The sequence below is a fragment of the Diabrotica virgifera genome, chromosome 9 (genome assembly GCF_917563875.1).
Source record: "Diabrotica virgifera virgifera chromosome 9, PGI_DIABVI_V3a".
Classification (NCBI taxonomy): Eukaryota; Metazoa; Arthropoda; class Insecta; order Coleoptera; family Chrysomelidae; genus Diabrotica; species Diabrotica virgifera.
This window is the reverse complement of record NC_065451.1, coordinates 87,247,228-87,263,055: the sequence shown is the minus strand read 5'-3', so window position 1 is coordinate 87,263,055 and position 15,828 is coordinate 87,247,228. Positions and strand designations below refer to the sequence as shown.

At 35.8% G+C, this 15,828-nt stretch overlaps 1 protein-coding gene across 1 annotated transcript; it reads left to right on the top strand.

Moving 5' to 3' along the window:
- Positions 1 to 11,995: 11,995 nt before the first annotated feature.
- On the top strand, positions 11,996 to 13,149 carry LOC126891074 (matrix metalloproteinase-18-like). Its single transcript, XM_050660252.1, has 2 exons — positions 11,996 to 13,008; positions 13,125 to 13,149. The coding sequence occupies exons 1-2, from the start codon at positions 12,056 to 12,058 to the stop codon at positions 13,147 to 13,149; spliced, it is 978 nt and encodes a 325-aa protein (XP_050516209.1). The 5' UTR covers positions 11,996 to 12,055.
- The last annotated feature ends 2,679 nt before the right edge of the window (positions 13,150 to 15,828 follow it).

Below are 15,828 nucleotides of genomic sequence, written 5' to 3'. Positions count from 1 at the left end.
AGGACCAACGTTTCCAGTAGCAAGAGGCGTACCATCAAACTTGCAAACATCAATAATAAGGGGAAAAACTCCAAAAATGTGACATTTCTTGCTTAAAAATTCGGCTTTTTGTTGTCCGCGGACATATATGTAATCAGCGGCATACAACAACTTGGTTTCAAGTATTTCATTTAGTTTGGATAATTCTACATCTCCATCAGAATACCGAATACCAAGCAGTTTTTTCTCCACGTATGATGCAGTCTTCTTATCCTCATTACTTAGCGCATTGAATGGTTTCGGAGGTAAAAATATGTAATGGCTTCGTTTAAAACCTATTTCGATGGTAAGTTCTTTGGGAACAAACCACCCGTCCACATCGAATCCCTGAATATCTACGAATGCTACTCTCATGATGACTGCTCGTGTACTAATGACACTTTATGCGTCTAAGTTAGACTTTTTACAATTTCGGTGAGAGGGAAGTACTCCATTACACAGTCGTGAATAATAATACAATAGGCCTTGGTGTTGGCGGGAAAGCCAGTAGACGCTTCAATATCGAGTTTTACGTCAACGGTGGATGCTTTCATGCTTTCTTCTTGTTTCGAGCAATCGATAACGAACAATGCACGATTCTTAAAAGCTAAGAAATCAAGTAGAGGTCGTTTGTGTTGGGAATGTATGTAGCTTGGGTAAAATTCTGTATAGTTGAAATAGGCCTCGTTGTAGTCAGTTTTGTTAAAATCCAACTGCATTCTCTCGTTTGGCCAGTATTCTCCATTTAACGATAACCTAATACTTTGGATGCTGACATTGTCAAATAATGTGGGATCAGATGTGATCGTGTTACGTTTACCTGTTTGAAAGAAAACAATGACATAACGTGGTCTTTCAACGGATGTGCTAGTTTTAACAGCCCAAACTTCACGCCTAGCACCTTTGGTAATGGCAGGCAATTCGTGTAATTCCCACTTTCTAAATGGAATAACTATGGGCTGATCTTGTTGAATGGATTTCATGAGTTCCAATTTAATTTCGTCATTGGGAAATATGTGCTTCACTCTGAGTTCAATGTTGGTAATGTTAATCTTAGCGGTTGTAACAGTTGGAGTTTTGTCAGCGTTTTGTTTTTTTTTAATGACAATGCAATCGTTGTCGTTTCGAGCTCGAACTAGTCTTATTGTTTGACGACCACACGTAATCATTGGATAATCGTTGAAAATGTTAAAAATGTGCTTAAGAGGCATCTGTATGTTGAATGAAGTATCGTTAAGAATTGGGTCCTTAGGGTAATTCCATCCAGCCATAACCATATAATTAGAATCTTCTTGAGTATAACATGTCATGGCACGTACAGCACTTACGATGCCAGGATCCCGCACTGTTTCCATCTCCCTTGCGCTTTCGCTGTACGTACACGAATCGAAAAGGAAGGCACCCACATTATTTGCTAGTTTGACGTCACCATTTCCAGTTATTTCCAGTGATCCTTTAATGCATAACAGGGTTTCGCTCATTGCAAAAAACGAGTCAACTTGATTAATGCTAAATTCAACAATATCATTGCAGTTGAATGATTTGATGAATGGTGCATAAGTTCGGTATTCAGCCTTTCGAATCGATTCATCAAAGATTGGCTTACGATAAATATCAAATATTGGAGGCATTACTACGCTGTCTGAATGTGCTCGTTTTCCATACATTGTTGTCATTTTTGTAGTTTAAAACCAAGTGATTGTAAAAACAATTTGTTTGCGAACGTAAGATGTTGCCGCTTAGACTGCTGCACAACTAATGACGTTCTTTGAGCAGTAGATGGTCTTATTACTAATCCCATTTCCCTCGTGATCTAAGTTCCAACACCAATGTGCTCTCTTCTCCTCTAAAGTTCACAGGTCGTCCTTCTTGATCGAGAGCCAAGACTGTGATATTGGTAAGTTCACGCTGCGGCACAACTGGTAAATACAACAAATTGTGAGGAGTTTCGTCAATTGCGTACCCAGGGTTCGATTGTATGACAAATTCGTAGATCGTGTGAGCAGGTCTGTTACCGTCGAAGGCTCCGGTACTAATGTTGCATTCAAAGCGTATGCTAGATACTTTAATAATCCTAACAGGTAGATCTGAAGAATATGTTTTGCCGGGAGTAAGTATTGCCGGAGAAAATCCTAATATGGTGCCAAGACTATCTGGTTGCTTAAACGAAATCTTATATTTGCTGAATATTTGGCACTGTAACGTGTTGTGGTTAGGTTTTAGACTAAATATCGTTTCCGGTCGAAGCTCATTGTCAGCACCCAGTTTCTTTTGTATGTATTCTTCAATATCGACAATTTCATAACATCCATCGGGAAAATCAAATTTTGTCAATTGGTTTTTGTCATTGTAGTAATAAAACTTGTTATTTTCAAGGTTTGGTATACTGTTGTAGGAATGAAAGGTACGAAGAGCTATTTCATAATCTTTGTTCGGATCCAACACGATTGGTGTGAAAGGTTGAAATGAAAATGTATAATTGGTACTAACTACTCTCAACAACTGCGACATGATGACTGATTCATGCCAATAGATTAATAGGTTATATATATATATATATATATATATATATATATATATATATATATATAAGGAGAACAAGGAGAAGTTATATGGCTATACCATACTGATGACGACTAATAAGTCAGAAACACGTGTCTGTGGTTGCATTCCATCTTATGCATATTTTGTATATATATATATATATATATATATATATATATATATATATATATATATATATATATATATATATATATATATATATATATATATATATATATATATATATATAACAAAGGAGCACTCGTAAGTGTAGGGTTTTATCGGTCAAGTGGGTGAAAAAAGAGACAAAGAATTCAGCTACTTCATCTATTTATTGAAGACGTTTCGTCTACTGCTCAGTAGACATCATCAGTTCATCTACAAAAAGAGTGGTATAAGAAACAACATCCAAAAGAGAGGTAAAAAAGCACTGGCGTTACCTTAAAAAGACATGTAGCAAAAGATAAGATGTACATAGTAAAAAAACCTTATCCATGAACCAACGTAATGTAAAAGTATATAACATTTAAGTGTATAGTTAATATTTAAAAACTTTAGTACAGCCAAAGACAAGACCATGTGGTAACAGTCACATATAAAAAACAAGTGTAAAAAAGCCGGCTTGCTTTTTTAAAGTCAAGAATGAACCAAGAAAAAACCAGATTCACACTTCCAAAAACTTAGTAGTATTTAAGCATACTTCATTTTAACTTTAGGTAACATCATTAAATAAGTAGAATGCTAATATGCAACTTTGAAAATTTAAAGTTAAATAGTTACCAGCAGGTCATCCGAGCCCAACGGACACACAAAAGAAAATGGAGTTTGAATTATCAGGTGTAAACTGACATCTCGCCAAGAGGCAGGCAACCTTTAAAAGATTTATAACAAAGAGTGACTGACAACTGCAGTGCAGCGCGGTAAAATTTAAATTGATGTAATTAAAACAGTTATAAAAGTGTTTAAAAAGTGAAAGTAATATCAAGAAGTAATCAAGGGATGTACCTTATACCTCGTAGACAAGAATCACAGTTTATTTTAAACAAGTGAGGGCACTTCACACAATTATATGGAAAAGTGCCTACGTTAGTACTGGTAATCCAGTTAACTAACTAATATATTAGATAGTACAACAATATAACTCCCATATATCGCAGCTTAAAAAGCAAGAAAAAATATGCAATAATTTAAGAAAATTTATAAATCAGTTTAGCAAATTGTAATTTATAATTAATATCAATAATGCAAAATTTTATCCTATGGAAAATTTTAAATTGTTCAATCTATTAAGTAAACTGTTATTATCAAAAAAAGTGGGAAAAGCTTTAAAAAACCACCAAAAACTTTTTTACAATAAAATAATTTAAGTGTAATAACATCGACTGATTCCGCAAGATCAATATTAAAGAAGTGGGAAAAGCATGAAAACCACAAAACTTTTTTACAATATAATAATTTGAGTGTAATAATACCAACTAATTCTGCAAAATCAATGCATGGTATATTTGACTCAAGTTACTGATGTCAGTTCTCTTGTTAAGTACATTAGAGGTTTTTAATATGAAACACATCTCTAAGAACTGTCTTTTCGACAGGTTGCGTTCATTGCAAAGGATCTTGGCTTCATCAAAGTCCACCTTATGTTTTGTATCTATTGCATGTTGGGCTGATAATAGATACAAAACATAAGGTGGACTTTGATGAAGCCAAGATCCTTTGCAATGAACGCAACCTGTCGAAAAGACAGTTCTTAGAGATGTGTTTCATATTAAAAACCTCTAATGTACTTAACAAGAGAACTGACATCAGTAACTTGAGTCAAATATACCATGCATTGATTTTGCAGAATTAGTTGGTATTATTACACTCAAATTATTATATTGTAAAAAAGTTTTGTGGTTTTCATGCTTTTCCCACTTCTTTAATATTGATCTTGCGGAATCAGTCGATGTTATTACACTTAAATTATTTTATTGTAAAAAAGTTTTTGGTGGTTTTTTCAAGTTTTTCCCACTTTTTTTGATAATAACAGTTTACTTAATAGATTGAACAATTTAAAATTTTCCATAGGATAAAATTTTGCATTATTGATATTAATTATAAATTACAATTTGCTAAACTGATTTATAAATTTTCTTAAATTATTGCATATTTTTTCTTGCTTTTTGAGCTGCGATATATGGGAGTTATACTGTTGTACTATCTAATGTATTAGTTAGTTAACTGGATTACCAGTACTAACGTAGGCACTTTTCCATATAATTGTGTGAAGTGCCCTCACTTGTTTAAAATAAACTGTGATTCTTGTCTACGAGGTATAAGGTACATCCCTTGATTACTTCTTGATATTACTTTCACTTTTTAAACACTTTTATAACTGTTTTAATTACATCAATTTAAATTTTACCGCGCTGCACTGCAGTTGTCAGTCACTCTTTGTTATAAATCTTTTAAAGGTTGCCTGCATCTTGGCGAGATGTCAGTTTACACCTGATAATTCAAACTCCATTTTCTTTTGTGTATCCGTTGGGCTCGGATGACCTGCTGGTAACTATTTAACTTCAAATTTTCAAAGTTGCATATTAGCATTCTACTTATTTAATGATGTTACCTAAAGTTAAAATGAAGTATGCTTAAATACTACTAAGTTTTTGGAAGTGTGTATCTGGTTTTTTCTTGGTTCATTCTTGACTTTAAAAAAGCAAGCCGGCTTTTTTACACTTGTTTTTTATATGTGACTGTTACCACATGGTCTTGGCTTTGGCTGTACTAAAGTTTTTTAAATATTAACTATACACTTAAATGTTATATACTTTTACATTACGTTGGTTCATGGATAAGGTTTTTTTACTATGTACATCTTATCTTTTGCTACATGTCTTTTTAAGGTAACGCTAGTGCTTTTTTACCTCTCTTTTGGATGTTGTTTCTTATACCACTCTTTTTGTAGATGAACTGATGATGTCTACTGAGCAGTAGACGAAACGTCTTCAATAAATAGATGAAGTAGCTGAATTCTTTGTCTCTTTTTTCACCCACTTGACCGATAAAACCCTACACTTACGAGTGCTCCTTTGTTATATTGGAATTGACGGTCGTACTCCTTTATGATATATATATATATATATATATATATATATATATATATATATATATATATATATATATATATATATATATATATATATATATATAGTTGAATAAAAATCAATTTTATGTTCGCATATTTTTTATTTGTTCCACAGCAAGTTTACATAAATGGCAAGATGCTTGAGAGCCGGCTGGTCAATCACAATGAGTCCTCCAATCTGGCCTGTTGTAATGTACGAAGCACGGAAGTAGTATCTGCAAGTTCCATTCTCCTCGATATTCCCCCGGCAACTTATGCCATATATATAACAATTCTATAGGTTCTACAGTTCGTATAATATAATCTAGCGGTATTAATTGTAGTTCTTCTTTACTGAATTCCTCAAAACGTTTTTCATGAAACATGTGATCCATAAGCAGTTCCATGCCTTTAATATGCTCCATTATATAAAAACTTTAAGCATAAATGTCCACAAATGATTTGATTATAAGTTTGATACTGATGATTATTGTAGAAAATTCTGGCACGTGCACCCAAATATTTCACAAGTTCTTTGGTCGGCTTCAGATTACCAAATGAATCGAAATACTCTACGTCATCGTTTATCTTTCTATATGCTACCCAATGTGTTCCGTTATGTGTTGACACATCCAAGTTAACTATTGCACATTCTCGCTGTCGAGGACCGTCTCTAGGCAGAGTGTCATTCATGAAAACTCCTCGAAAATGTGGTATTTTAAGCATTTTTGCGTAATGTGCAATGTCCAAGTCGTACAGCGGACGATTGGGTAGCTTTATTGGAAGTTTTTTTTCAAATACAAGCCAAATCCACCTCTGGGTTTCTTACGCAGGTACAGACCTGATCCGATGTGTTCCATCGCCTTGTTATGACGTATGTCTTCATCCAATTTCTTTTGAGCATTCTTTGCGTCAACCACAGTCTTCGCCACCCCAGCTGCACCACCGGCTAAAGCCCCCAAAGCAGAAAGACCGGCAAATAGAGGTATGAGGGGTAGGAAACCTCCAGATTTTAGTGGCAATACTCGTGGGACATCAATTTCTTTGCGACCACCAAGTCTTTTAATTACCGATTTTGCTATTCGTACAGCCGTCAAAGCAGTATCTCTTAACGATGCTCCTCTCTTCATGGACTTTGTGATTTGTGAGACAACATCTCGATTGAAAGAATAACGTCCCTTTCTTCCACGATGATGAGGACATCCCATTCCCAACTTTCTTTTGGTTTTCATTCCACCGGTTACAAATAAAGCAGCACTTTTTTCACCAAAACTAGCGTTCTTAGACTTGAATCGCTCCCAAGCCCTATTTTCCAATTCTTTATCAGCCTTGTGACGTTCTTCGAGAGATGTATGATGCGAATAAGCGATATCGTGCTGTTTACAAGCTGCGTCTAATGGATTAATTCCTGGATCTCCGCGTGCAAGACGTTTTTTTAGTTTTGTTCCAGGCCCACAATACTGATAACCACCAGGAATATGAAGCTCAATCGGCAGTTTATTAATGAGAGTGTTCAAGAGACCGCCTCCTTCGAAGACCAACATTGGACTGATGACATGCAAGTGGCGACATCTATAATATATTGCCGTACTTATTTACTACACATGTCACACGATGAAGGTCGTTCAACAAGAGCAGACGCTGCCAATTGATAATCTAGACATTGTCCAGAAAGTGACAACCAGTAAACATGGAAAATTATTACCAAACTCATTCAGAGCCATTATTTGTGGTCCAAGCGGATGTGGAAAAACTAACATCATGCTATCACTTTTATGTAATCCAAATGGCGCCAAATTCAAAAATGTCTATGTTTATTCGAAATCCCTCTTTCAACCGAAATACCAACTACTGCAAGATGTAATAGCGCAAGTTAAAGGTGTTGGGTATTTTCCATTCAAAGACAATGATGAAATTATTGATCCCAACGAAGCTCAACCAAACTCCGTGTTCTTATTTGACGATGTTGCATGTGATGGACAGCAGAAGATTCGCGAGTATTATTCCATGTGCAGACATAAAGATATCGATGCCGCCTATTTATGCCAAACATATTCAAAAATACCGAAGCAGCTAATAAGAGACAATTGTAACATGATTGTATTATTCAAGCAAGACGAGATAAATTTAATACATATATTTGATGAACACGTATCACCAGACGTGTCATTTGATCAATTTAAAAAAATGTGTTCAGAATGTTGGCGTGACAGGTATGGCACGCTGGTAATTATGAAAGATTTTGCCCTCAACAATGGCCGATACCGCAAAGGATTTGATAAATATATAAAATTGTAAGCTAATTGTTTAGTCGTCAACAAAATGTCAGATGATACGGTTGCCATTGCCATGCGCAAGAAGAAAGTCGCCGAGTTGGCTAGAGCAATTCGCAAGAAATATTTGGCATTGAAATTAGGCAAGACTGAACGAGATGAGTCACTAAATAAACTTTTTAAACCAAGCTCGACACCTCTCAAGGATATTGCTCAATCATCAAAAACGTTACATCATGCTATCGATAACAAGTTTAGACAAGTTAAAAAAGAAGAGGTGAAAAAGGAGGAGCAGGATGAGGAGGATGTATTTCTTGATGCACCCGATATAGCGACACCTGATGAAAACATTATTCAAGAGCCACTCTCCGGTTCTAACGAGATTCCGATGGATGCCACAGAAGAATTTATCGGCCGCTATCCTCCACTAAGTCACAAGTACATAAAAGAATATTTGAGAAAAGATGACAAAATCGATAGAAACTATGGTCCATTTTATGATACTATTAGTGGATGGATATTGGGAAAACGTCGAATAAACTTTGACAAAACCAATGGAGACATAGTAATAATTGGAGAACGTGATTTTGAAGAACGTAGGTTAGGTGGTACGCCAGGCCTATACCACCTGTTATTTTATGCCAGCCCAGAACAGTATAATGAAGACGATTTACAAAAGTATAAAACACTGTTGATTAACACAGAAATTCATCTGGATGCCTTAGGACGTCTTAAAGGTTCCAGCGGAGAAAAATACCATGCAATTATTAAACCTCTATTCAAACCATCTGAGACAACAATGAAAAAGCATGCAACTCGATCACAAAAAGAACTTGAACCCAGAACGAAAACAGCTCGGTCAGCATCTTCATCTACGGTCACAGGAACGGGGTTGGATGACTCTCGTTTAACATACAACGCTGCACCCTTAGAGTATATTTATTGGGATGACGTCAATGAGTTAGTTGATCGGCTGAAACTCTTGGTGGCTTCAAAAGACGCCGGCAACACATCTCACGACAACGAAATCGTGGCTATCATCAATGAACTAAAAGAAGCTAATATAATAGAGTAACTGGGAATGACAGCATCATTTCCATTATGAGCGTCGACAAATTCGGTCATCATTCTCGTGGTGGTGGTGGTAGCGCCCAAAAGGTGATGCGAGTTACATTTCCACATACTTCTGACGGTAATATTAATGCCGAACATGTAAAAATTTGTAATGTTAAGGACCCATCGGAAAATGGTGATGCTGCAACGAAAAAATACGTTGATACACAAATAATAGAGTTGCGTAACGTACACCTGCCATTAATTCAAGCACATGGTGTGATATTGGGGCAAAAAACTGATGATATACATAATTTAGCCATCGGCCTTAATGAAGTAAGAAAAGAGCTTCATAAAACCACAGTCCCACTTCTCGAGCAAAAGTTGCAAAAAATAATCAAAGATGATTTGAATACAGTAAAAAAGGATACGGAGAATAATGTAAATAAGTTGTTGCAGCAAAAAACTAATGATATACAGGATTTAACCATCGGTCTTAATGAAGTAAGAAAAGAGCTTCATAAAACTACAATTCCCATTCTCGAGCAAAAGTTACAGAAAATAATCAAAGATGATATGAATACACTAAAAAAGGATACGGAGAATAATGTAAATAAGTTGGTGCAGCAGAAAACTACTGATATACACGAAGAAATTGAGGCGCTTGCGGTATTCGAGATGACGACGAAAAATGAAATAAAAAAAAATGAACGCGGCATTACAGGGTGTAGTAGACAATCTTCATTCGATGAATATAGATACTCGCCTAAAAGCAATTGAAAGTCGTATATAAGAATGTCTAAAGAACAGGTGGTGAACGAATTGCATAAACATGCACGCAAAAACTGTCCTCGTCGCCGAACAATAATCAAAGGACTCGATGACTTGTGGCAGATGGATTTGGCTGAAATGCGTCCTTATGCGCACCAGAATAAAAATTACAAACTAATACTAGTTGTCATTGATTGTTTTTCAAAGTTTGTTTGGACACGCCCTCTAAAGACTAAAACCGGTGAGGAAATTACTCGGACATTTTCGGATATTCTCGCCCATACTCGACGAGTGCCGAAGAACCTACAATCCGATCAGGGAACCGAATTTTACAACAAAAAATTTCAAAATTTAATGAAAAAACACGAAATTAATCATTACAGCACCTACACGATTAAAAAGGCTGCCATTTGTGAAAGAGTTATTAGAACGTTGAAAGCAAAGTTGTACAAATATTTCAGTTTACATGGATCATACAAATGGCTGGATGTCCTACCGATAATCACCGAGGAATACAACAATACGAAGCACAGTAAAACGAGATTCAAACCATCTCAGGTCAACAAATCCAACGAAAAAGTTATTTTACACAAAAGTTATAGTTACTTAAAGATTGCCGGCCCGCGAAAATTTAAAGTTGGTGATATTGTACGTGTATCAAAGGCAAAACATTTCTTTGAAAAGGCCTACACACCCAATTGGACTACAGAATTATTTAGAATTGTACAAGTGAAGATAACAAATCCTATAACGTATTTGCTAGAAGACATGCAAGGTGCGCCGATTAGCGGTGGGTTTTACGAAGAAGAATTGCAGAAAACGAAAAATCCCGACATTTACTTGGTTGAAAAAGTACTTAGACGAAAAGGCACCAAGATGTATGTTAAATGGCTAGGACTGGATAGCAAACACAACAGTTGGATCAATAGTTCAGATGTAGTTTAAGGATCTACCTTTTAATCCACCGCATAGCAATACATTTTTTTTTGGAAAGGTTGCCCGCTGTGGTGCTATATTCTCCAGAATGTAAAGAAGCGGACCAGAGCATAATACCCCATAAAGTGGTGCTGTTGAAGAGTTTACAATTTCGCGAATACTATATACACATTTCAACTTTCATTAAGAAAAATTTGTGTGTCAAAGACTCTTTGTATGGCCCAGTTGAAGCCTTTAACGCATATTGTGCTATTTGTCCAGATACTTTGTTAAGTTTAGCTTTAAGAGAATATGTATTTTATTATAAAATTAGAATGATTTAACAGATTGCATGTAAAACATAAATGGTATTATTATTAAATATGTTGTCTTTTATTTTTATTAAATACAACCAAAACCTGGAAAAACATAATTTTTGCGGTTAACGAATACTGATAACAGTTTATAATACTAATATCTGTGGTTACATGTTATCATCTGACTACATCCGGTACTGGTAACAAACACTTTGTTTAAACATATTTTTATTTAAAATATTTATATAAAAATAATTCCAAGTCTTTGATTATTAGTTTTGTACAAATATGATATATTTTTTAAAACATTCATTTTATGTTGGTGACGTTCGGCCTAGGATATACGAAGAAAGCGTTGATGCATTTCGAATGCTTCCTCTTCGTGAGCACGTTTGACAGCACCCAGACCTCCATATTTCCAGATAAATTTTATATAGATATAATGTGTATTAGTATGAGAGTAGTGAGAATTTATCGTTTTTAGTCATAAATAATGACCGTAACACACTTGGTCAGTGATTTTCTTAATATACATGAAAATACCTTTCTAATGATATTTTTCACGGAGCACTTGGTGCAAAATTGAGCGAATTAGGATTTGCTAGAGATCAAACTGCGATAAGAGATTTTTCTATGCTAATGGCTTTGTTTTAACGTCAATAACAATAAATAAGCATTTACAGTTCAACCAAGTTATCCCTTAGGCCGTTATGGCAATGTACCATGTATCTTTGGAATGGATAATCAGAAATCAATGTGTGACCCATCAAATTAAAGGATTTTGAATGACAAATTACGTTGTGATGTCTGTTTTAACAACATGTCACGTATAACGCCTCTTTGACCCTCTATCTTATATGATTCGCATTATATGTAGAATCTTATCATGTAGCACCTCAAATTACAGGATTTTGAATGACAAATTACGTTATGACGTCTGTTTTAACAACATGTTATGTATAAGGCCACTTTGGCACTCTATCATATGTTTTATGGGATTATATATAAATTGATGCTTACACAAATATAGGTTAGTCTATTTTTGTATGTAAACAATGATGGAGGTGTTTTTCATGTGTATGCTACTCCTGCGTTTTATAGCAGCAACCGACGCCTTTTCCGAAGACGATGCTATGAGGTTTTTTCATCAGTATGGGTATATAGAAAATGGTTCTCTAGCAGATTTCAATACAACGCTCCTACATTTCCAAGAACGATATAATTTATATGTTGATGGTACATTAAACGATGATACCATAGCATTAATGCAAAAACCTCGATGCCAAACTGGTGAAAACGATTACTCTCTTACTGGAAAATGGTATAAACATAATCTACGATGGTATTTTCCTCAGGCTGATCGAGCGCACCATATAATTCAAATAGTTGAACGAGCCTTTAAAATGTGGGAAGATGTTTCAAATTTGCATTTTAGCAGAGTAACTCTTCCTGTTCCGACACCAGATATCACTATAACAGCCGTTAAAGGAAAGCATTATTTTCGCTCCAACTGTATGGGTAACCGAGAGTGTGGACAGCAGTTTGATGGTCGTGGTGGAAAATTAGCACATGCATATTTTCCCCTCATTAATGATACTTGCGTAGAAATACATGTAGACTTGGATGAAAAATGGAGTTATAATGTGAACGATACAGATTATGATTCTGCCAATCTCTTTATGGTTATTCTTCACGAAATTGGTCACAGTTTAGGTTTATCGCATAGTAACGATAAGAATGCTGTAATGTATCCCTGGTATTCACATAAATTACTCACTATTACTCAGGATGATATTAACGGTATGGAGGCTTTATACGGACGCAAAAGTACATATATTACTACGCAGCAAACTAGTGCATCAACCCAGGCAACACCGCGAAAAAGTACATCTTATATTCCTACACAGGCTAGTACATCAACTCGATCGCATAAATCGAGGGTGCATACTACAAGACCCCGTCCTATACCAACCGAGATTATACCTCACCAAACAACGAAAACTGCACTGCAAGTCATCGAGTCCTTTGTTTATTGTTCGGCGACGAGGATAGTTTTTGCGTGCATGTTTATGCAATTCGTTCACCACCTAGACATTCTTATATACGACTTTCAATTGCTTTTAGGCGAGTATCTATATTCATCGAATGAAGATTGTCTACTACACCCTGTAATGCCGCGTTCATTTTTTTTTTATTTCATTTTTCGTCGTCATCTCGAATACCGCAAGCGCCTCAATTTCTTCGTGTATATCAGTAGTTTTCTGCTGCACCAACTTATTTACATTATTCTCCGTATCCTTTTTTAGTGTATTCATATCATCTTTGATTATTTTCTGTAACTTTTGCTCGAGAATGGGAATTGTAGTTTTATGAAGCTCTTTTCTTACTTCATTAAGACCGATGGTTAAATCCTGTATATCATTAGTTTTTTGCTGCAACAACTTATTTACATTATTCTCCGTATCCTTTTTTACTGTATTCAAATCATCTTTGATTATTTTTTGCAACTTTTGCTCGAGAAGTGGGACTGTGGTTTTATGAAGCTCTTTTCTTACTTCATTAAGGCCGATGGCTAAATTATGTATATCATCAGTTTTTTGCCCCAATATCACACCATGTGCTTGAATTAATGGCAGGTGTACGTTACGCAACTCTATTATTTGTGTATCAACGTATTTTTTCGTTGCAGCATCACCATTTTCCGATGGGTCCTTAACATTACAAATTTTTACATGTTCGGCATTAATATTACCGTCAGAAGTATGTGGAAATGTAACTCGCATCACCTTTTGGGCGCTACCACCACCACCACGAGAATGATGACCGAATTTGTCGACGCTCATAATGAAAATGATGCTGTCATTCCCAGTTACTCTATTATATTAGCTTCTTTTAGTTCATTGATGATAGCCACGATTTCGTTGTCGTGAGATGTGTTGCCGGCGTCTTTTGAAGCCACCAAGAGTTTCAGCCGATCAACTAACTCATTGACGTCATCCCAATAAATATACTCTAAGGGTGCAGCGTTGTATGTTAAACGAGAGTCATCCAACCCCGTTCCTGTGACCGTAGATGAAGATGCTGACCGAGCTGTTTTCGTTCTGGGTTCAAGTTCTTTTTGTGATCGAGTTGCATGCTTTTTCATTGTTGTCTCAGATGGTTTGAATAGAGGTTTAATAATTGTATGGTATTTTTCTCCGCTGGAACCTTTAAGGCGTCCTAAGGCATCCAGATGAATTTCTGTGTTAATCAACAGTGTTTTATACTTTTGTAAATCGTCTTCATTATACTGTTCTGGGCTGGCATAAAATAACAGGTGGTATAGGCCTGGCGTACCACCTAACCTACGTTCTTCAAAATCACGTTCTCCAATTATTACTATGTCTCCATTGGTTTTGTCAAAGTTTATTCGACGTTTTCCCAATATCCATCCACTAATAGTATCATAAAATGGACCATAGTTTCTATCGATTTTGTCATCTTTTCTCAAATATTCTTTTATGTACTTGTGACTTAGTGGAGGATAGCGGCCGATAAATTCTTCTGTGGCATCCATCGGAATCTCGTTAGAACCGGAGAGTGGCTCTTGAATAATGTTTTCATCAGGTGTCGCTATATCGGGTGCATCAAGAAATACATCCTCCTCATCCTGCTCCTCCTTTTTCACCTCTTCTTTTTTAACTTGTCTAAACTTGTTATCGATAGCATGATGTAACGTTTTTGATGATTGAGCAATATCCTTGAGAGGTGTCGAGCTTGGTTTAAAAAGTTTATTTAGTGACTCATCTCGTTCAGTCTTGCCTAATTTCAATGCCAAATATTTCTTGCGAATTGCTCTAGCCAACTCGGCGACTTTCTTCTTGCGCATGGCAATGGCAACCGTATCATCTGACATTTTGTTGACGACTAAACAATTAGCTTACAATTTTATATATTTATCAAATCCTTTGCGGTATCGGCCATTGTTGAGGGCAAAATCTTTCATAATTACCAGCGTGCCATACCTGTCACGCCAACATTCTGAACACATTTTTTTAAATTGATCAAATGACACGTCTGGTGATACGTGTTCATCAAATATATGTTTTAAATTTATCTCGTCTTGCTTGAATAATACAATCATGTTACAATTGTCTCTTATTAGCTGCTTCGGTATTTTTGAATATGTTTGGCATAAATAGGCGGCATCGATATCTTTATGTCTGCACATGGAATAATACTCGCGAATCTTCTGCTGTCCATCACATGCAACATCGTCAAATAAGAACACGGAGTTTGGTTGAGCTTCGTTGGGATCAATAATTTCATCATTGTCTTTGAATGGAAAATACCCAACACCTTTAACTTGCGCTATTACATCTTGCAGTAGTTGGTATTTCGGTTGAAAGAGGGATTTCGAATAAACATAGACATTTTTGAATTTGGCGCCATTTGGATTACATAAAAGTGATAGCATGATGTCAGTTTTTCCACATCCGCTTGGACCACAAATAATGGCTCTGAATGAGTTTGGTAATAATTTTCCATGTTTACTGGTTGTCACTTTCTGGACAATGTCTAGATTATCAATTGGCAGCGTCTGCTCTTGTTGAACGACCTTCATCGTGTGACATGTGTAGTAAATAAGTACGGCAATATATTATAGATGTCGCCACTTGCATGTCATCAGTCCAATGTTGGTCTTCGAAGGAGGCGGTCTCTTGAACACTCTCATTAATAAACTGCCGATTGAGCTTCATATTCCTGGTGGTTATCAGTATTGTGGGCCTGGAACAAAACTAAAAAAACATCTTGCACGCGGAGATCCAGGAATTAATCCATTAGACGC

Bases quoted from the DNA above. Each gene is read 5' to 3' on its own strand.
- LOC126891074 (XM_050660252.1), top strand. From the start codon at position 12,056: ATGATGGAGGTGTTTTTCATGTGTATGCTACTCCTGCGTTTTATAGCA. The intron at 13,009-13,124 runs GCAAGTCATCGA...AATTGCTTTTAG, and splicing joins CAAACAACGAAAACTGCACT to GCGAGTATCTATATTCATCG.